At 44.7% G+C, this 21,679-nt stretch overlaps 1 protein-coding gene and 1 long non-coding RNA gene across 7 annotated transcripts in view; one reads left to right on the top strand and one right to left on the bottom strand.

Annotated features, from left to right (window-relative positions):
* LOC128337167 (uncharacterized) overlaps positions 1 to 21,679 on the bottom strand; it is a 67,949-nt gene that overhangs the window by 33,394 nt on the left and 12,876 nt on the right. The gene's annotated exons all lie outside the window — the stretch shown is intronic.
* LOC128337159 (SLAM family member 9-like) lies at positions 7,817 to 18,491 on the top strand. Of its 5 annotated transcripts, XM_053277849.1 has the most exons (7): positions 7,818 to 8,058; positions 9,452 to 9,790; positions 9,940 to 10,254; positions 12,354 to 12,467; positions 12,610 to 12,707; positions 15,463 to 15,560; positions 17,376 to 18,491. In XM_053277849.1, the coding sequence occupies exons 1-6, from the start codon at positions 7,998 to 8,000 to the stop codon at positions 15,556 to 15,558; spliced, it is 1,023 nt and encodes a 340-aa protein (XP_053133824.1). In that variant the 5' UTR covers positions 7,818 to 7,997; the 3' UTR covers positions 15,559 to 15,560; positions 17,376 to 18,491. The 5 variants fall into 5 exon arrangements, with proteins under 5 accessions (XP_053133827.1, XP_053133828.1, XP_053133824.1 ...); XM_053277850.1 differs by lacking the exon at positions 12,354 to 12,467 and having other exon boundaries at positions 12,508 to 12,707; XM_053277851.1 differs by lacking the exon at positions 12,354 to 12,467.

Below are 21,679 nucleotides of genomic sequence, written 5' to 3' on the forward strand. Positions count from 1 at the left end.
TGGTACTGGGTTTCTGCCAGTGGCACAGATCTCCACTTGCTCTGGCAGCCCAGCTCCTCAGACTCCACCTTCACCTGCTTGGTCAGCAATCCTGCTGATCAGAAGAGCGTCTCATTCAATTTGCTCAGCATCTGCCCAAATGAAGTTGAAAATCAAGGTGAGCAATTTATTGTCCCCCAGCACTTCCACATTATTCATTTGGACACATGCCAAATTAACTGGCAGATACGTAAGGTTCTTGTAAATATTGGATCAGATGCAAGAATGATCTTTAAAGCGTGGCTCTTGCAACTGATTTTTGAAAATTTGGCAAAATTTCTGCATCCACACATCTCTGCTCTCATTCTAACAGAGATGTTACTGCTCACATTGGGACAGGAATAATTGTGGGGTGTAGCAAAGTACCTGCTTTGCATGCAAAAGGTGCCAAGTTAAATCACCAGCATTTCCAGTGCAAAGAACCTCAGGCAGCTGGTCTAGGAAAGACCTTTTCCTTCTGGGTTACACCCTGGACAGAGACTAAGCACAAGTAGCTTCATCCATTCATATGATTCCATAGAGATTCAGAGCAGAAAGTATGGAAAGGAGGCAAGGAATAGCTCCTGCAGAATATCACGAGGGATGACTGTAAAGGAGGCTGGCTGGATTAAGTGATTTAGAGGAAAAGGTTAGTCTGCAGATGTGGCAATTTGTAGGATGAATCTGGATGTCTCTTTTCATCACAGTAAGAAGTCCTGAAAATCTTTAATAACTTACCTTTTTTACAGTGCTAGCTCCACTAAAGGTTTCTTACATTGCAAAACGGATATGGAATTGACTCAGAGATCTAGAGGCTTGTGAAAGGAGAGCGTAACTTCCCTGCCAACTCCACACTAGTTTATTCTTTGCCATAGTCCAAGCAACCTATTCCATCTATATATTTAATTCTCCTGGGTGTGCCTTTAGAACGTGTGTCCCAGCAGCCCAGCTGATTGGCTGGGCTGCGGGGGTGCGTGATTGGTTGTGGCGCACCCAGGAGAACCAGCAGGCCAGGCTGTGGGCGGCCATGGTGGCCGCCGCCGGGCGGGCCAAGGAGAAGCGGCCGCTGCTGCCAGGCGTGCGTGCGTGCGTGCGGGCCGGCCGAGGAGAAGTCAGTGTTGACAATACTGAGCTAGATGCAGACTGACTTGGAAAACACTAACTCGGAAAAGACAGCTTTCCTATGACTGTGCTCATGCAAAAAGAGAAACTTGGCCATGTGATATAACCCTAGATAATTTTGTTCTCTTTTTAAAAGTACCACAATTGCATCCTCCCAATTTCCACAAATGTGAATGACCTGTGCAAAACAGCATAGTCATTTGAGATAAAATCTAGAAGGTGCCACTGCTCGCAATGTAAGATCAACAGTGTAAGATGCTTAAATGATGCTGTCTTGGACTCAAAGTTAAATGGCACTATCCAGATGCATTCTTGGAGCTTTTTAGAGACTTGATGATGTCCTGTGCTCTGGAAAACCATTCTCTCCATAACTCCCAAGAATATTGCCCACTGTTTACAAAGTTCCTCATTGCAGGTGAAACCCAGTTGCTTCCACCTCATTGGTTCTGGTATCGGGTCATCGTTGTGCTAATTGCTGCTGCAGGATTAACTGTTGTGGGGAGCTGGCTATGTCTATGGAAGGAAAGAAGCACAATGCTGGCCAAAAGAGGTAGGAGAACTCTCTCTCTCTTCCTCTCCAGTCCCTCCAACCCAGCTTGGGGTGACTACAGTTTCCATCTTGCTTTCTTTTTGTCATCCTGACAGACAAACAGACAACAGACAGACAAACTTGTTTTCATCTTGACAGACTGTAGTCTTCTTCTTCTCATCTGTGTGGACGAAGAAGGGCCCAATCTCTTTTCCCGGTTTCAGGATCTTCAGGACATAACGTTAAGGAAAGATCTCTTCCTGGGACCTTGAAGAGTGACAGGAAAAGCAGGGCTGTGTGTTTTTGTTAACTGGGCAAAGAGGCACTTTTCAAAGTGGTGACTATATGTTTAGTAGGAGAAGATCACCTTGCCCTCTCCATCCGCAGCACAACATCCCTCCAGTTGCTGTGGCTGGTGTCTGCCTCTGTGTGTTCCTTTTTAAGACTGTGAGCCCTTTAGGGACAGGAAACCATTTTCTTATTATTTGCTTTCTTTGTAAACCCATTTGAGAAATTTTCTTGAAAAGTAGTATATAAATAGTGGTAAGGGTAATCAAGTGTATTACACGAGTGTGCCAAGAGATAAGTGTGTGCCAAGAGATACAGTAAGTGCAGAATTTCAATTGGCGAGCAAAATTCAGCATCCAAAGAAACTTTCAAAAGAAAACACCAAGATGTAACCCTTCATGACACCAAGATGTAACCCTTCATGCATGTTCAGTGGTTTGGAGGTTGGAAAGTGATCCTTGAAGGATCCCATTAGTTGAGGTGGAGATAGGATACACAGGATTCCCATAGTTCAGGGAAGAGTCTTTGGAGTCCTGCCATGGTCCTTCCCTTACGTCAATGTCTAGGGAAAGCAGAATACATGTACAGTGGTCCCTCGACTTACGAAATACTCGACATAAGTATTTTTCGAGTTACAAACAGCAGTTTTAGATCCGGTTTTAGATGCGGTTTTTTTGACTTACAAATTTTTAGATGGGGTTTCCTCGACTTACGAATTTTACATGCGGTTTCCTTGACTTGCCTGCCTGTTTACTGCCTGTTTATTCTGGAAAAGAAATGTTTCTGTGCAGTTTGCAAGCCTTACTGGGGGTCTGGGTCTTTTTTCTAGGCTCCGGAACGCATTAATCCGTTCCCAATGCATTCCTATGGGAAACCGCTTTTCGACTTACGAACTTTTCGACTTACAAATGTGCATTCAGAACGGATTAATTTCATAAGTAGAGGGACCACTGTATACAAAACAAGCATATCTGCACGTCTATGAGATCTATGCAGGCCACATAGTTAACTTTTGGCACAGGATATGGATCATCTTGGTGTGGTGTTTTTAATTTGAATTTTTATAGTGTGGTGTTAAATGTAATGGTCTAAGGTATGTTTGTTCCTCATTGTATCCCTGTTCCTGCCATGTACCCAACCATTTCCCTGCCTATCCTAACAGCTGGAGTCCCACAATGATATCTCCAGCACTGCACACACCATCATTCTGACTGGGTCACCTAAACAAGATCAGATTCTAGCTAGATGGGGAAGGAGGCTTTATGAGGGGCCTAGCCCCACCCGAACCTTCTTGAACCTCAACCCTGGAGCCATTAGTGTAGCAGACAGAAGATCACAAGGAAGATCTGGGTTCAAATCCTTGTTCAACCAGCAAGTTTATTGTGAGGCTTGGAAAATATCACTGACTCGGAATAATCTGCTTCACAGGGTTGTTGTGAGAGGGCAAACTGTGTTATTGTGATGTATGTCACCCTAAACTCCTTGACAGTGTGGGATTCGGAGGTGTTGCATAAAACTGTTGGATAGTACTAAAAGGAACACGTGATTTTGGCCATGTACAGAGTGCTTTCTTCCTCACTACTTGGTAATCACAGCCCGCTCATCCAAGCAAGCATCTACAAATCCGCTTGCCAGTGGCTAGTGCCCACAGCCCTCTGGTGAGCAGGACACCCAGCACCACACATTTCTCCTCCCCATGGGCCTTATTTCCACTGCCATTTGAGAAGGTAAGAAACAGCAGGAGTCCCTTTTGAGCAGTTGGAAAGGGATCTCACTGTTTCTTACCAGTGCCATCTCCCAGAGCAAATGACAGAGGACCTGCTACTCTGCTTAGGTGCCAGAAAAGGGTCTGAGGGAAGATGAGATTGCTGTTGGCCTGCAAATCATGGCTGGCTAGTGAGCCAAGCCTAAGTCTGTGGATCCATGCATCCAGGGGTAGGCGAGACATCCCTCCTAGATCAGAGGGATGATTCTTCCTTCCAGGAATGAGCTTTGAGAAATGAAGCTATTCCAGAGGAGATAAGATGCCTGTCACTGGAACACATTCAGAAACAAAATGCAGAGTTCACACAGGACTGAGTTTTTGCCAGGGTCCAGAAGGGTTCAGCTATTCATAATAAATGTGTTTAGAAGCTGATTCTAAGCTTGGCACACCAGTGGGTCTTATATCATAGGTCACTAGTTCTGTTTCCCTCTGTAGTCCCTGAAGTTTGGCTGCAACAGAGAACATCTTGAGAAATTCAGAGCACTTTTCTCCCACTAAAAACAGAAATCCCAGGTGCTCTTGCTGATTGCACTTTGGTTCCTGGGACTCAAAAGAGCTGCCTCTTGAAAGCAGTATATGTATTAATGCACCCGGTGAAGATGAATCATGGCTTTTCCCTGATCGTTCTGCTCAAACTTCTTCATAAGTGTCTTCCTAAAATGTTAATCTTTCTCAAATCATTAATTAAAACAACAAGAAGAATGCACATCATACTGATGTATGAGTATAACAACGGTGTTGAAAACCTATATATTTTCTGAATATTGTTTGGATATTTTCTAATGCTTGAATATTTAGGTTCAATTACTTCTACTGAAAGCAATAAAACTAATGAGAACTTGCTTACAATTTGCAAGTGGTATTTGGGCTGGTTCCCATCTTCCTTGCATGTATTTAATCCTACCAATAAAAGATTTGAAAGCAAACTCTGGGATGGGTCCTCATATGATTTGAAAAGAGTTTTCTTTGATCTGCAGACGGAAGCTTCTATGTCCTGACTGCTTGCAAACATTAGGGCAGTTCACATGACCATGAGCTGGGAAGGAGATGATGAGTCCTACCTAGTCTCAGGACTACCTAGTCTCAGGAACTGGGTGCACTCCTATCTTTCCAATCATGTGTTAGATAAAAACAAGGTTGGAGGTGGAGATCTTGGCCATCTTTCAGGCCTCCGCTGGGTAGAATCAATGAGCCCAACCCAGCTGCTGTCTTCAGCTTCAGAATGAGGTAGGTAGCAAATTCATCCTACCCTGGTGGGACTCGAGGTTCCCCACCTTCCACATTTTTTTTGGCCTAACAAATGATCGCAAAACAGAAGCAAGACCAGCTCCCTAAATTTTGTGGGGCCCATCTCCTACCCAATTTATGGCCGTGTGAACTGCCCTATTATTTCTGGAAGGAAAGGAATTCCATTTGATGGTGGTTGGGGATTCTAAAACATTTCTGCTGGTGAAGGGTTCAATGAACAGTCATCCTAAGGAGGGCAGAATATAAATGTTTTTTAAAAATAAAAAAGGTCAGGGGCCCTGATTCATATTCCCATCTCAGTTAAGCAATATTCTGGTCCTGGTAAGACTCTGCATAAGGACAGAACAGCTGCAGTAGATCAGGACCATGGTTAGCTCCTCAGGGAGCCTTAGAAGTATCAGCAGTTGGATACAAGGCAATTCAGAGAAGAAGCTGGAGGTGGTGTTCCAGCAGTTGTCTGGAGCCAGCTCTGGGTTCTACTATTTCCTATTGAAAATTTTCCTATTTACTATTTCTCCTTGAATCCTATTTAGGATTCAAGGGGCAGTACCCTAATGGGCACTGGCTGTGGCAAGTCTGGGGAGCCTCCTGCTGCCCTAGAAAGGTATTCTCCCACTTCACTGAAGATCCTGAGGAGGAGCCACTAAGAAAACTACTTTTATTTCATAAGAGTTTTCTAAAGGGATATCAATTTTGCATCCATGAGGCTATTCTCATGCACACCCTATCCCTGGCTAGGGAAGCCCAGCCTGGGTTAGGTTATGCAGGAGAACTGCTGGGAACCACCCAGCCCAATTCTGGCAGGCACCACCACCTAGCCTCGCTTGGAAACCTGGCTGTTAGCCAGGGTAAAGGACTTGAGTGAGCCCTTAACCTGGGTTTGGGAACTGTGTGTTCCCCAGGGCTATGATTAGCTCCAGCAGACACAGAGATGGGTGCCTAGAATGCCTGTCTAGTGGGGGAAACCCCCAGCACTTTGCACATGTTGCGTGGTGCATTGTAGGATGTCTGGAGGCCAGGATGTGTCATCCCAGCCTCCAGAGCTCCGCACTGCAGCATGCAGCACAAATCATCTGGAAGCGTGCGTGGTCCACGCTCCCAGCAACCTTACAGCCATCATCTGGGGGAAGGTGAATTTAACCAGCCTTTCACCACCACCCGCTCTGCCTCCCGGTCATGTGAACAACCTTCCACGTGTTTCTGTTCTGCTAATGCCTAATCTGTCATCTGCTAAAAGCAGTAAACTATATGGGGAGCATTCTCAGCATACAGTCCCCTGCTGGACTTCTGCCAAAGGAATACTTTACTTTGCTAGTGCTTTCATGGTTCTCTACAATGAAATAGTTTATTCAATTATTTCTCTAAAGGTATCCATGGAAGAAAGCTGGTCTTGTGGTAGCAAGCAGGACGTCCCCTTAGCTAAGCAGGGTCCACCCTGGTTGGCTGCCAGAACCTAAGGGGTATACTTGTGGGTCAAACGGGCCGTAATCCCAAATAAGCCAAATCTGGCAATCATGGCCAGGAAACTGCAGAGAGGAGGGGGAACTGGCTCCCAAGAGGAGAGCTGGTCTTGTGGTAGCAAGCATGACTTGTCCCCTTAGCGAAGCAGGGTCTGCCCTGGTTGCATATGAAAGGGAGACTAGAAGTATGAGCACTGGAAGAGATTCCCCTCAGGGGATGGAACTGCTCTGGGAAGAGCATCTAGGTTCAAAGTTCCCTCCCTGGCAGCATCTCCAAGATAGAGCTGAGAGAGATTCCTGCCTGCAACCTTGGAGAAGCCACTGCTGGTCTGTGTAGACCAGGGATTCTCAAACTTGGGTCCTCGGGTGTTACTGGACTTCAACTCCCATAATCCCCAGCCTCAGTGGCCTTTGGTTGGGGATTATGGGAGTTGAAGTCCAATAACACCTGAGGACCCAAGTTTGAGAATCACTGGTGTAGACAATACTGAGTTAGATAGACCAATGGTCTGACTCTGTATATGGCAGCTTCCTATGTTCCTATCCATCTGCACCAGTGTTTTATGTAAAGGAATGGCTAGATTGCTTGAAAAGTTCCTCGTGGAAAGGGGCGGCCAAAACCCCAGCTTGGGACTGAAAGGGTGGTCCCTGCCTTTAAAGCAGTTCTTCCCTACAACCCGAGTGTGACCTTTGGAGGTCCAAGTTGGTCCTTACACGTTTGTGGTGGGAGAATAACCCTTGTTTACAGGTTAAATTGCTAAATGAGCTTGAAGTGAATATTTTACTCATCAGCACAGACATCAAAGAGATTCAGTACAGTAAGAAAAGGAGATAATATAACTGTGGTGATCCTGCTTACACATCTGTCTCTGGAAAGGTTACTAGAAAGATGATTGGGATCTACCTTTAGCAAGAGTCACCAGGGCAGCTTCAGAATCTGTTGCTGGTGCCAGAATTCAGCCCTGGAAGACATGGAGCCGGGTCTCACGATCAGTAGCCACGGCTACTCATGATTGGGAAGCCCAGGTTTGCTGAGCACTCACTGGGCTTGGAGGGAGGGCTACAAAAGTAAGTCACCGGGCTCACCTACGAGCCCGGTGGTTTACACGAGCAGCAAAAATCAGGCTAGGCTCTCCTAGCCCAATTTTCGCTGCTCATGAGAATAGCCCCATGAAATGGTAATAAGAGCCCCTTTCAGTATGCTTTACTGTCTCCACAACCATTCTTCGGACAGTTTAAGAGAAAGGGTTTTCCTTCTAGGGAGGAGAATGTGAAATGCACATAGGCTGCAGCTCCAGTGTCTGGAGCGTTCTACTTCTTAATGTGGTTGCAGCACATGAGAAGTGGGCAGGGACTAGGATATATGGGTGGGACTAGGATATCCCACAGCTACATTGTGTTTGCAAAGTCACTTATTTGGAGGGGGAAGTTAGAAGCACATTTCTGATCTGATTAACCCAGTTCCAGATATACCCTCTTTTGTATAAACTAGCGGTGATCAACAAAGGCGTCTGGATATTTAGGAAAACTTCTACGCATAGGAGATAGAGATGGTTGTGATTGTGAAATGACCTCGCAGTATCTCAAGATCACTCTTCTGTTTGGAACATTAGTCTGCACTTTCCGTGGTGAGTCCTTCAATGCTTGCTAACCATTTGATTTGATGCACAGAAAGCTAAGCTTGCTTTGCTGCCAGCAAAGAGACTGAAATGGGTATTTTCAAGTGTAAAGTGTTTGGGTGAAGCAGAGAAATCTACCATTGTCATTGCCACAGGGAGTGGTCACTGCTTGGGCTTTCCATTATTTTGTTACTCTTCAGATTTTGTAGGATGTGTAGATAGGAAGCAACCCAAGCATAAATTAATCACTGAACTGATAAAGAAGCTATTGAAAGAGGAGAGACAAGGTGAATGTTGATTAATGGATTTGTGCATGTAATTTGGAGAAAATAAAACTGTTTAGAACCATCTGCTTTCTTGCTTGCATTGCATTCTGGCCTGGGCCTTTAGCAATTCTACTAAGGTCTACTTCAAGGGGTTGAAATAGAACAGCATGAATTTAAGCATTTCTGTTGAGCATTCCCCTCCCCTCCAGGTAAAGAATAATCGGGTGGGGGCCCAGTGGGGGAGGTGACAGGGGTTGGAAAATATCCTCGCCCATGTCTAGAGAAGTTTGAGATTCAAGATTTTAAATTGGACAGCATGAATTTAAGATTGGCTTATATGCTGATACTCTGCTCATGGACAAATTTAAAGTCTTCCTTCTCATATGTATTAAATATAACAGAAAGAAGTGGGTGAATTTTGGGATACAATAGAAATAAAACAAAGACAGAATTATTCAATACTTATATATTAGAGATGTAAAGCTAATTAATGCGCACAATTGTTGAATTTAAATTGGACAAACAAAACTAAAACATTTGGGAGTATATATTTTGAGAAATTTAGAGGAGATAGTGAAAATTAATTATGATGTCTTATGGAGTAACATAACTAACGAAATGCGTACATGGTTGACAATTGTCTAGCCTTTTAAATTTCCATTTTTTGCAGAAATATAAAAGAAAACCAACTTTAGATAACAGCTGTATTTGTTGTGCTTTGCGAGGGAGGCAGTTGTAAAAATGATAGTAAGTCTACATAGGGTTGAGCAAAGACAGACAGACTGAGAATTGCCCTGAGGTCCTGGCGCTGTTTCTCTCTGAGTCCCGCACTCCACTAGGGACAGCCCCTATTTTTCTTAATAGATCATTCTATGGCCCTAAACAAGCTGAAAATGACATAAAAGAAGATAAACTGCCCAGCAAACAAGGGAGGATTACATAAAAGAAAGACAGAATTGAAATCTTAACTGTTGAGCTTAAGAAAAAAAATTGACAGTTTGTTCTTCTGATATAGAAGTCATTCTGACCAGTCCAATCTTTCAGATGTAAAAATAATATGATAATGTGGCTCAGTTGTTCTCTCTCTTGTCCTTTTCTGTTTTGTCTCTTTCATTTCTTTTCTGTGTTTTAAATAGGCACTATATGTAATCCATTGCAAAATCCTTCCCCCTATGCGGTGAATGGGGTCCTGGGAGGAACAGCTTTGCTCCATATCTCCTCAGCAAAGAAAGTGGTGAGAACTGAATGGGGATTTCAAAACAAAAGCAATGTGGCATTTGTGATTGCTGAATTCAGAGATGGGGACATGGAGAGGCCTAATCCCAGTGACAGATTTGGGAAGAGGCTGGAACGGCTTAATGTGACCACACTACGCATTAAAGACCTGGTGTTGGATGACAGTGGAATATACAGGGCTCATGCAAGGTTTGATACGGCAGTGAATGAAGACTATACATTCAATCTCACGGTTCACAGTAAGTTACTTTTCATGCATCTTCTGTGTCACCCTGAAACTACGGAATGAGATCAGCACCATTCTTCCTATGCACTTAACTACTGAGAGTAGGTGGGAGTGGGGAAGGAAGGTTCATGGCTTCATGCAATTTTCATTCCTTTTCAATAGAGCCAGTTCCAGAACCAAAGATATCCCACCATCTAATCTCTAATGCTTCAGCTGGATGCAATGTGACCCTGAAGTGTCAGGTGCCGCCTGGAAAGGGGGACTTCAAAATCTCCTGGAAAAGAGGGAACCCACTTGGTACTTTGGAAGGAATTTCTGACTGGTACCGGGTTTCTGCCAGTGGCACAGATCTCCATTTGCTCTGGCAGCCCAGCAACTCAGACTCCACCTTCACCTGCTTGGTCAGCAATCCTGCTGATCAAAAGAGCATCTCATTCGATTTGCTCAGCATCTGCCCAAATGAAGCTGAAAATCAAGGTGAGCAATTTATTGTCCCCCAACACTTCCACATTATTTATTAGAACACACGTCAAAAGGACTAGTGAATATTTCAAGGATCTTAAATACTGGATCAGATGTAATAATTACTTTTACAGCAAGTCTCTTGCTCCTCGATCTTGAAAATGTCAAGCACCCATTTTCAAAATCTGGTATAACTTAACACAACCAAATATATCTGCTCTTGTTCTGATAATGTTAAGGTGGGGCAGGAATAATTGGGGGAGGGATATGGCTTGAGCGTCAGAGTAGCTGCTTTTCATGCACAAAGTCACCAGGATTCCCAGTGCAAAGAGTCTCAGGGAGCTGGTCTAGGAAAGGCTTTCCCATTCTGGGTGACTCCCTGATTGAGCATGAATAGCTTCCTGTTTTCATATAAATTTCATAGAGATTTCAGAGCAGAATCTGGGGGAAGGAGGCAAGGAGCCTCTCCTGCTGAATAAAACAGCGTGAGTTGACTCCAGAGCAGTGACTGGTCAGCAGACTAGTTTTTATGGCTGGCTGGATTAAATGATTTTGAGAAGAGGATTAGTCTACACATGGGGCAATTTTAAGAAGATGAAACATAGAAAGAGAAAGGCAGCCTCTGGGAAGACAAAGTTTGCTAATGTCCGGTGATGCTGCTGTTTCCCTTCCCGTCCGTTGTTTCTTTGCACCTGTGTCCTAATTTGAATGTCTCCCAAAGAAGCAATTTTTCAGCCTTATATAAATTACTTTATTTACAATGAAGCAGAAATTAGTCAAAATGAACTGGAGGTCATTTTCCCACAGGCAGGGGCATAGCAAGGTTGGAGTGGGCCCAGAGACAACATTTTAAAATGCTCCCCCCCTCACTGAAGCTCAGCTCATCAAGTAAAGAAATCTTAAATGAGGCTGAATAGTAGGAACAAAAAGCATAGTAATCCTATGTACCACAATAGAACATCATCCTAAATTATTTTTGAAAAGGTTTTGTAAAATGTGGACGATGCAAGCCATTTAATGGTACTAGAGAAAGACATGCTGTTCTGGTAGCTCCAGGTCTTAACACTCACATCAATTTTGGAGGATGAATACAACTGAAGGAAGCCGGGGGGTGGGTGCGCGGCTGGGGGAGTCAGTCATGTGACTTGCCACTGGGGGGGCCCTAAGGCGGTGGGCCCCCAGACAATTGTCTCCCCTTGCCCTGTTATAGTTCCGCCCCACCATTTGAGTTAGGAATTGAGAGTAGGGTTTGACTTAAGGGTTGGCGTGGGGGAGAATCTATTTTTCAAAAGATTAGATTGCCTGCTCCCAAACAGGAAGGGGCAGTTTCTGAGTACATGGTTTACCAACGGCCAAAACTGACTTAGGGTACTGTTTCCTTTTATCTCACACTGTCTCTTTGTTTCTTTTTCTTAATCTTCCCCCCCTTATCTAAACGGCTCCTTTCATCCTGATAAGAGAGCAACAGTGGAAACATAGGGATTCTCAGTTAAGTGGAGTAGTTAATCATTTGCACATGGGTTTATTGATCTGGATCCAAGCCAAAGTCTGTCCTGCTTAGCAAGGCCCTCTGTCTTCTGGGGAGATTGTGGAAGGGGGTTTCTTTGGCCATCGGAAGAGCTGGTGATGAATTCCGGCCCCATCAGCAAATATGCTCTGTAGACAGTGATTGAACAGTAGGTTCAGAACGAGCTGGGTGGTGGCATATTACCCACACACAGCCTGCCACTGTGTTTCCCCCACCACCATGCCAGCCACACTGATGTAGGGGGCATGGCTGGTGCTGGAGGAACATGCAGTGAGCGGTGGGGAGAGGTGGGATAATGGAGTAGGGGGAGGTGGTGAGGGCACCCTCATGCCCCCCACCCTGTGGCTCAAGGACATTTGCCCTCCCCTTTCTCAGCTATCCCTACACATGTGCTGAACAGCTAGAGGGGATCAAATAGAGGCAACGTTATATATATTATTCACATAAGACATAAATGAATGAGAAAATTTGATCAATTCACTGCTAAGAAAAGCATAATATATGTGCAAATTAAAGCCATTAGCTGCGGGAAGGGATAAGTGTGGTTGCTGTTGTAACAGCATCTTTCAAGAGTATATTATTGCAGGAGGAGCTGGACAGATGTGGTGGTGGTGGATCCTTGTCCTGTTGGCTCTAATCGGAATTATAGTGAGTGTGTTTATTGGGATATGGATGAAAAGGAAAAGGCCAGACAAGAGAGGTAGGAAATGCTTCATATGTTCATCTTCTGCCCCTTTCAGCTGGTGCTGCACAATATGCCCTTTCCTTCCTTTTCTTTTTGAAGAAGAGGCAGATTAGGTCAAGGCGATGTGGAATAATGTGTTCCATGTCATGCTCCTCAGCTGTTATCTCTACAATGCCAAAGGAGGCGAACTCTCCCAACCTTCAGTATGCAGAGATCTCAAAAAAGAGGAATCCCCCAGAAGGAGGGGACGACCAGGTGAGATTATCTTCCGCAGTGTTTATCGGGGGAAGCAATTGTCCTTGTTCAGCACAGCATAGCACAGCATCTTTCCCAGTGGCTCTTGCTAGTGACTCCTGTGTCTCTCTCTTTAGCCCCTTTGGGCAATCCATGTGCCATCATGGAAAAGATGGTCCCCCGTCACTGCCTACCTAATATCTGAAAGTGGGGACACCCAAAGCAGGGGCTCAGGTAATTCTCACAGTGAATGGCAGGTTCATACAGGAGCTGCCTCGGTCCTAGGCAGCTTAGAACTTGATAGGACATTGTTTTGTCCTGTAGAGCCCACAACCAAGTTGGGTTGCAGCACCACAGATAGCTCCCAGTGAGAAGTTGCTCCAACATCACTATAGACTGAGCTCTTAAATACCTCTGAGCTCAGACTGCCATCCAGGGCTCCATCTCCATGCCTGAAAAGTGGAAGCCTTAAAGGGGCAGTCTTCTTGCCTGATCCTGCCTAGCCTGTTGCCAGCACTCATGTGCAGATACTGGGAGGTGCAAAGGTGTTGGTGGGGCTGGCTAAGGCTCTAGGGATGCCGTTTCTGGAAACTCCAGTTCCACGATTCCTTAGGCTCTGGTTCGGTCTCTCGGGTGGAATATAGTCCTGGCCCCGCCTCTTTGGGATAAGACTTGCTCCTCAAGGTAGGGATCATGACAGAAATAAATATTATATTAATGACTGTCTTTGCTTCATTTTTCAAAAAGTAAATGCTATCAGGCCTGGAGAGGAGGTGCTAACTGTACTTCCTCCATTCTTTTTGTGAGCTTGTGGTCAATGCAACCACACACACACCAACTGCAGAAAATGGCAGGGAAATGAAATAATGTTTCCCCTCTTCTTCATTTCTATTTCACTGCACTATATTGAGGAAAGGGGCGGAGGGACTATGACAACTGCGTTTGGGAGGAAAGAAAAGGGGAGGGCAAAGGAGGATAAGTTTCAATTACTTGATGACTGTTTGTTTTCCTGGATCATGTTGGTGCCACAATGTCTGGTTTTTCATTTGTGGATCTTTGAAGACCAAGTAGTCTTATTTGGTTTTTATTTAAAAAGAAGAAGAGAACTGAAACTGATGTTAGCAGTTACTTTTCTTCTTCAGAGAATAAGGCATCTTGAAATTTAAACATTAGATCTCAGCAGACCAACTGAGTGTGAATGTGTGTGGTCCAGGTATTCTCCTGGTGTGGGGAACTACCATGAAACAAAAGGGCAAGAAACAAGGAATGCTGCTAGATGTGAAAATAAGCAATGCAAAGTGCTGAAAAGCATGAGCAGACCCGCATTTGCATGCCTGTCTAGGCTGAGGTAACTTCTAGCATCCTCTGCAAAGTCCGGGAGTAATATATTTGTTTATAGCACAGACAGATGGCCAGGCACATCAATATGTAGTTTCTACCCGCTAACTGTGTGTGCATAGTAAAATAATAATGTTTGAATAGAACACAAAAGACCTCCTACCATCTGCCAGCTGCTGGTATTATCTTGCATTCTGGGCTCACCTGCCATTTCAGCCCTCATTATTGCCTTCACTTTGTTCCAACAAATACTGTACAGATCCTATGTGATCCCTGCCAGGTGCTTTCAAGGATCACATGGCTCTATTACGACTTTTGACTTTGCAATCCTGATCCTACTGCTACTAACTATAAAAGACTTGGAGCAAGCTCAGGGTGTGAGGCCTACGAGTCAGAGATATGTACACAAATGTGTGCAGTTTTCCTGCTGAAGTCCCCTCCCCAGAAATACTGATCTGCCCACAACGCAGCTGTTGGAGGAAACTGCCACTTTGTGGGGGAAATGGTCCATACGAGGAGGCAGAGTTAATTCTTCCACTCTGCATTCCCAGGTGCGTCTGGTGTGGAACATGCCTATAGCATGCATGTCTAGGTTGGCCCTAAGAGTGGGAAGAAATTCCAAATTGGGGTGTGGGCCTCATAAGCGGAAGACCAAAAGAATATCAATGGATCTTTCTTTCTAAGGACTCTAGAGAACATTCAAATACTGAACAGCCACTGCAGTGTATTGCATGTGTGAGTGCAACCACCAGTGGAGGAAGGCCCTCTCAGGCTCTGTCCCCACAATATTTCCAAAGGCAAAGTACTTTATGGCAATGGCTATAAAGTGCAGATCTTTCCCATATCACCATGTACTGTAGCACTAACTGGATATCTCTGACTCATAATGATTTATTATGTTTTTCTTTTGCAAATGGCTCTTCCTGGGACCTGTCAGAGCCCCAACAGAAATAAGGCTTCAAACCAGATGTGCTGCTAAATGCATTATCTGGGCTGCCTTTCCTTCCTTTTTCTTTTATAACAAAAATGGCAGCACTCAGTCCCTGGTCAGGATTGTGACTGCAGTGTGCAAGAGGAGGCATCTAATCCTTTCCCCTCACGCTGCAGTCCTGATGAAATTTTCTAGTCCTTATGAAGGTGGAGATAGGCTTGAAGGTATGTGGTGGACAATGCTTCATGAAATCTCAGGAGCTGAGACAAATCTACAGGGTTTGGGGGTGGTATTTCAGAGAGCAGCAGGGCTTCTGATTCTTCCCCAATGACTAGCAAAATCAGAATAAAAGAAGCACAGGTGCAAATCTGTGTGATGTAGCAAGTCAAACTTTTCTTGGTAGGCCATTTGGGTCATCTTGGGGCAGTCTGATTTTATAGCACAGCTATTTTTAATAATATAAAAAGAGACCTCATTTTCCTCTTTCCTGTGAATATGTCATTTAAGGTTCCTGACCATCTTTATCCATGCCTTGAACAGAAGCCTCCCACCATCTATGCCATGCTCCAGACACCCGCTTGTCATTCTGAACAGATCACGTAAAGGTGAGATTCCAGCAGTGGAGCCAAGGATTATTGGGACTTAATCCCACCCCCTGTTGTACTGCCAGGGCTCAGTATGGTGTAGTTGATGACTACTACTACTACAAATATTTATATACCACTTTCCAACAAAGGTTTCAAAAGTGATAGATAGATAGATAGATAGACTCCCTGTCCCCAAAGAGCTCATGATCTAAAAAGAAACATAAGATAGATACCAGCAACAGCCACTGGGAAGGATGCTGTGCTGGGGATGGACATGGCCAGTTGCTCTCCTCTTGTTCAATAAAGACGATCACCACTTTTAAAAAGGTACCTCTTTGCTCAGCTCAGGATACTGACCAGAAAGTTCATGGGGAACCTTTGGACAAGTTCCTGCCTCTCAGTCTATTTTGCCTCACTTAGTTGCTATAAGGTGTAAAGAACTGGAGGAGATGAAGAAGAGAGCAACCAAGAAGATCAGGGGCCTGGAGCACCTTCCTTTTGAGGCAAGGCAACAGCACCTGGGACTCTTTACCTTGAAAAAGAGGCAACTAGGAGGAGACATGATAGAGGTGTATAAAATGATGCATGGAGTAAAGAGAGTGGACAGAAATCTTTCTCCCTCTCTTACAACACTGGAATCAGGGGTCATCACAGGAAACTGATGGCCAGGAAATTTAGGACCAACGAAAGGAAGCACTTTTTTCACACAGTGCAGAATTAATCTATGGAATTATCTGCCATGGGATGTGGTTTCGGCCACCAGCTTGGATGGCTTTAAAAGAGGCTTAGGCAAATTCATGGAGGACAGGTCTATCAATGGCTACTAGTTTGGTGGCAGTGGGTCACCTCCAGCCTCAGAGGCCAGATACTGCTGAATACCAGTTGCAGGGGAGCAACATCAGGAGAGAAGACATGCCTTCATCTCCTGTGGATGGGCTTCCCAGAGGCAGCTGGTGGGCCACTGTGGGGAACAGGATGTTGGACTAGATGGTCCTCCTTGGGCCTGATCCAGCAGGGCAGTTCTTATGTTAACTCCCCATATGCTGTCCTGAGCTGGTTAGAAGGATGGGGGAATTCAGATATGATAAGGATTTGAACTGATGCTAAGGGCGAGTTCATAGAACCACCCATATAGAATGGTACTTAAGGTGCATATTAATACTAAAAATAGTAGAAATAGCACCAGAAGCATGAGGACATAAAAGCCTGAAAAATCATTAAAGGGCTGGGGGGGGGGGCTGATATTATGGTAGCAAGCATGGTCCCCTTTGCTAAGCAGGGTCTGCCCTAGTTTATATTTGGATGGGAGAGTACATGTGGTAGCACTGGAAGATATTCCCTTTGGGGTTGGGGCCACTCTGGGAAGAACATCTGCTTGATTGCTAGCAGAAGGTTCCAAATCCCCTCCCTGGCAACATCTCCCAGACAGGGCTGAGAGAGACTCCTGCCTGCAACCTTGGAGAAGCTGCTGCCAGTCTGTGAAGACAATACTGAGCTAGATGGACCAAGGGTCTGACTTGGTATAAGGCAGCTTCCTATACTGGAAGCAGCAGAATCGGGAGCAGCTCTGGGGCTTCTCACCACCAGTCCTACCTGGGTTTGCCCTCTCCTATCCAGATAGGGCTGGTCATGAGAATGACCTCAATGTTAAGGAAGAACTTGGAGATTTCCAGGGAAACTATACACACAAATGTACACATCAGTTTTGGTTCCCTAAAGCACATCATGAGATTAAACATCAAAGCTGGAATGAGAACAGGGCTATGCTTTCTTTTAAAAACTTCCCTGTTTTTACTTCCCTGTTTTGTAAAGTTCTTCTTTCTAAATTGTCAGGTCTTTGATCGGGACATATGGGCTGTAAGAAGATAATGGCTAGACTTCACTGAGAGACCAGGAGTTTCCAGACAAGTTCCTCTTAAAATGCTTGTCAAAGGCGTATTTCCTAGCTTTGTTTAGTAGGAATGCTTCTGAAACAATGCATCAATTCAGACTCTTTCTGATAAGCCATAGTCCATATAAAACTGACATTACACTCCATTCTCCCTCTGAACTCCAATGGCCACTAACTGTCATTCTTCCCTGCCTGCCAAGCCAGCCTGAGAAGTAAAGTTTCTCCTCCTGATCATATATATTTTGCATAAGTCTGCATTAACACCGTCACTTATTAACTCCATGTGGTCTGTTACACTGGAATGGGACTCATGATCGTAAATGGAGATGAAATCCATGTTTGGTGGTTGTGAATTAGTGCCCAGCCCTGCTCTCCCTCTGTTCTTATTTCTCTGGCGTCTCCTCTGAGGTCTCTCCCTGACCACCATGATGAAAGAAACAGAATTACAAAGGCCCGAGGCTGAGAATTCCTCTTGACCTCAAGTTTCTTTTCCCTGTCTGGTTTCATAATCAGAGGCATAGGACACAAATCCATTTTTGTTTCTCTCTTCAGCAAGTAAAACTGTCTTATACTGGCCTCACTGACCCATCTAGCTTTCATTTGAATCTAGACTTAATGGGGGTTACTGAAATGTTGTATCCTATCCAGTTATCTTTCGCAGTTTGTTTCTTTGGACATTTGTGCCAAGGGGGATCCTATAGAGAGGATGAGGGAGAAGTTGGAAAGGAAAAGGGAGGGAAAGGAGAAAATGGAGTTGTTGAATAAACCTTTAGTTGAATCCAAATAAGGTTCCCTTGTGTGTATATGAAGGAAACAACCATAAAACATGACAGTAGCAATATTAGCATGAATGTGCGAACCCAGTCAGGTGGGAACCTCAGATATATTTTTAATATATGTGCATGTATAATTATTGTATATATTGTAAACATTTGTATCGTTCTCTTTGTCTTTGCTACAGTATATGCTTTTGGTTTTTTGTACTAGCTTTAGTACAATACATTCTAAATGTATGTATCCAAATAAATAAAATGAACATGTACAGAATTGCTCATCTGCATGCAAGAACGCCTGGCTTGTTTAACACTAACATTAGTGTTAAATATTCAAACTTAAGCAGTTAGCAAATCAGAAGATCTGATTTCACACTTGCAGGGTTTTCTTGCACTGTGGGAAATCATCAAGGGGGTTTTCTGCAAGCAGCAAGCCTCTCTGCAGGCCACAAATTGACAGGTAGGACGCTGTGGCTTTGTCAGCCTCGCTTCTCTTTCCTGGTAGGCTCAAGTATATATTTAGGCTGAAGCAAAACTCGCCTGCTTTAACTGGCTATTACAAGAATCATCAGGTAATGTATGTGTGAAGCATTCAAACATGTCAAAATGCACTACAAATGTATATATGTGTGAAGGGGTATTATTATTCACGGATACAACTGCAGAAAGAAGAGCCTTCTGCTTGCTTGTCTCTTGCATGCCCAAAGAACAGTGGAACTAAGGGAAGCATGACTGCACAAATAAGTGCTTGTCTGAATGGTCTTCTTGTGTGAGCAGTGTGGCAAGGAAGGGGCTCATGGGAGATGGCAGGTTCTCTTCTTTCATGGATAGAAAAATTGCATCTCGAGATGCAGTATTGTAAAGGGGAAATGCTGACATTGAAAGAGAAATCTGGTTGAGGTTTAATTGATTTATTGATTAATTAAGTGCTGTCAGTCAGTGTCGACTCAGCAACCTGGGAGAATCTAAATCCTGAATACCACCCCCCCACACACACACACACTTGCAGCATTAGAGGCAGGGTGTGGACCTCCAGCCTCAGAGGCAAGATGCCTCTAAATGCCTCTAAATCACACCAATTTGTCCCGCCCTAAGGAAAGGACAAGGCTCTCCAGGGCCGGGAGAGCCTTGCAGCTTTCTCCTCTCTGCCATCGCCTTTGCTGCTTCCCTCCTGCCGGGCCTTCTCCTGAGGAGGGAGGATGGTGGTGTGCCTCCAGACAAATAAATAAATAAATAAATGGGAGGGAAGAGGCAGAGGGGAGGGGAGTTCTCCTCCAGTGAGGGTTGTGGGATTGCACAGAAGCAAATGAATCATGATTCAGTTCAATGGGCTTCCTTTTAAGTAAGTGACTGTTCTCTCTCTCCCTGCCCTTTGCCCTGTAGTATTTGTTATGTATTTATTTAACATGTTCGTATACTGCCCAAAACGCAAGTCTCGGGGCAGTTTACAACAAATAAAAAGATTAAAACATTGCAACAATTTAAAACAATGTTAAAACCCATCAACGTTAAAAATAATCATACAGTGTCTCATTAAAAGCCTGAGGGAATAAATGTGTCTTGACTGCCTTTTAAAAAGTTGTAAGAGATAGAGAAGCTCTTAAGCAAGTGGGATTGCACAGAAGTAAATGATTTTGTTTAATGGGCTTTCTCTTCAGTAAAAAGTGCACAAGAAAGGGTTGGGTTTGGAAATCTGCTCAGCTGCACTAATATGAGTCTCTGGCCAAAGTAGCAAATTAAAAGAGGAATGTATAAAAGAACCCTGGTGGAAAAATAAAATAATAATAATAATTAATCAATTAATAAAACCCTTTGATCTCCTCCCTTCCCTTTTGTGTTGAGAAGCTCCAGTTATATTGGAAGCAAGCGGAGGAGGAGGGAAGTGTGGGGTTTGGGATCTGTGGGAGGAAAGGAGGGGAAAGCCAAGATTTCTCCCTGCCTGTTTCCCTCCCTGAGGCGAGGGGATGGAGGAAGCAAGGGGGGGGGGAGAGAACTGTCCACACTGCAAAACGCTACCACGAATAAAATGCGGGGCAAGGCTTCCTACAATGAAAAAATACAGCTACTTTCCTTCAGTGCATTTACAAGACTGTAGGGCAAAAACACATCATTAAAATTTGAATTAAGGCATGGGAAATGTAAACGCATCCTGCTGACAACAGAGCAACACTGATGTGGAAACACAGGCAATCTGGAGGGGCACTTAGCAGATGTGGTGTGAGTACGTTACAGTGTGTAATCTGGAAAACGCCCAGGAGAGAGGGCACACACTCATCTCTTGCCTGAGGGCTTCCCAGAGGGATCTGGTGGGCTAGGGCTGATTGGATGGGAAAGAAAAGGCAGGGAGTAGGGAGTGTGGGGATATAAAGTGGTTATGAAAGAACGATCACAGGAGTTCTATTTCCAACACCAACCCCCACCACCACGACCACCACCACCGGCAGCAAAATGCACAATTTGTCACTGTTTCGGGGAAAGAGAAAGGAAAACTTGTTGCAGTTCTTACAGTGCCAATTACCCATGACAGGAAGTAATTTAATCCGCAGAAAGATATTTGAGCTGCCTCACTCCTATCAATCCCTTTAAGGATGAATTACTCTGGGAAGCTCCCTGCCTCCCTGCCATCTCTCCTTCTGCTTCCCTCCTCCAGATTGTTCATCTCGAAGCTTGACACACAACCCAGCTGTTGTGCAAACTGTTAGAGGTTGTTGATTTTTACCCACAATAGGTAAAACAGCAGAGCACTAAGGAATGAGCACACACTCCAGTTACAGAGGAGGTAGCAGAGGATGGTTTGGATATTGCAGCTGTTTAGAGAAAACACATGGAGTTCCTTGTATGACTAAACACTAAATATTTATTGGTTAAATACACTTAGAAAGGAAAGACCTATCTCTAATCTAAAGGACTACATAGTGGGTAGGTAAGGAGAGAGAGAGAGGTTTCCATCTGCTCTCTAGGAGGAAAGGAAGGATTGTGACGCAGCACAGGAAGTGCTGCAGAGTCAGTTCAGGGGTCATAGAGTGGGGACAGATCGGGAGACCCTGACTCACTGTCTCTACTCCCAATGCCCCTAATGGTCATTAGGACAGTTGGTGCAAAAGGTCGATGCACTGGAAGTTCATCTCCTGCCATGAAGCACCCAGACTTGGACTCAGGGAAAACCCCTCTTGGAGGAAGAGAAGTGCTCCAGCTGAGACCCAGGTCCCCAGTGAAAGCTCCCTAGAACTGACAGATGCTGAAGAGCTAGCTCTTATTTCTCCTGCAGCTGTCTGCTTGGAGAAGCCCTGGTGCTCCCCGCCACTAACAATGAGGCTCCTGTCCTATCCCTAGGAACTGACTCCATTTCCCCTGGGACCCCAGGAGTGACATCGGAGCTGAAGTGGCCAGCTGTTCAGGGCCTCCCTCCCAGTGGGCCTACTCAGCTCAGGCACCTGCTTAGATCAGGGCCAGCCTGAGCTCCAGGAAGAGGC

Source organism: Hemicordylus capensis, chromosome 14 (assembly GCF_027244095.1).
Source record: "Hemicordylus capensis ecotype Gifberg chromosome 14, rHemCap1.1.pri, whole genome shotgun sequence".
Lineage (NCBI taxonomy): Eukaryota > Metazoa > Chordata > Lepidosauria > Squamata > Cordylidae > Hemicordylus > Hemicordylus capensis.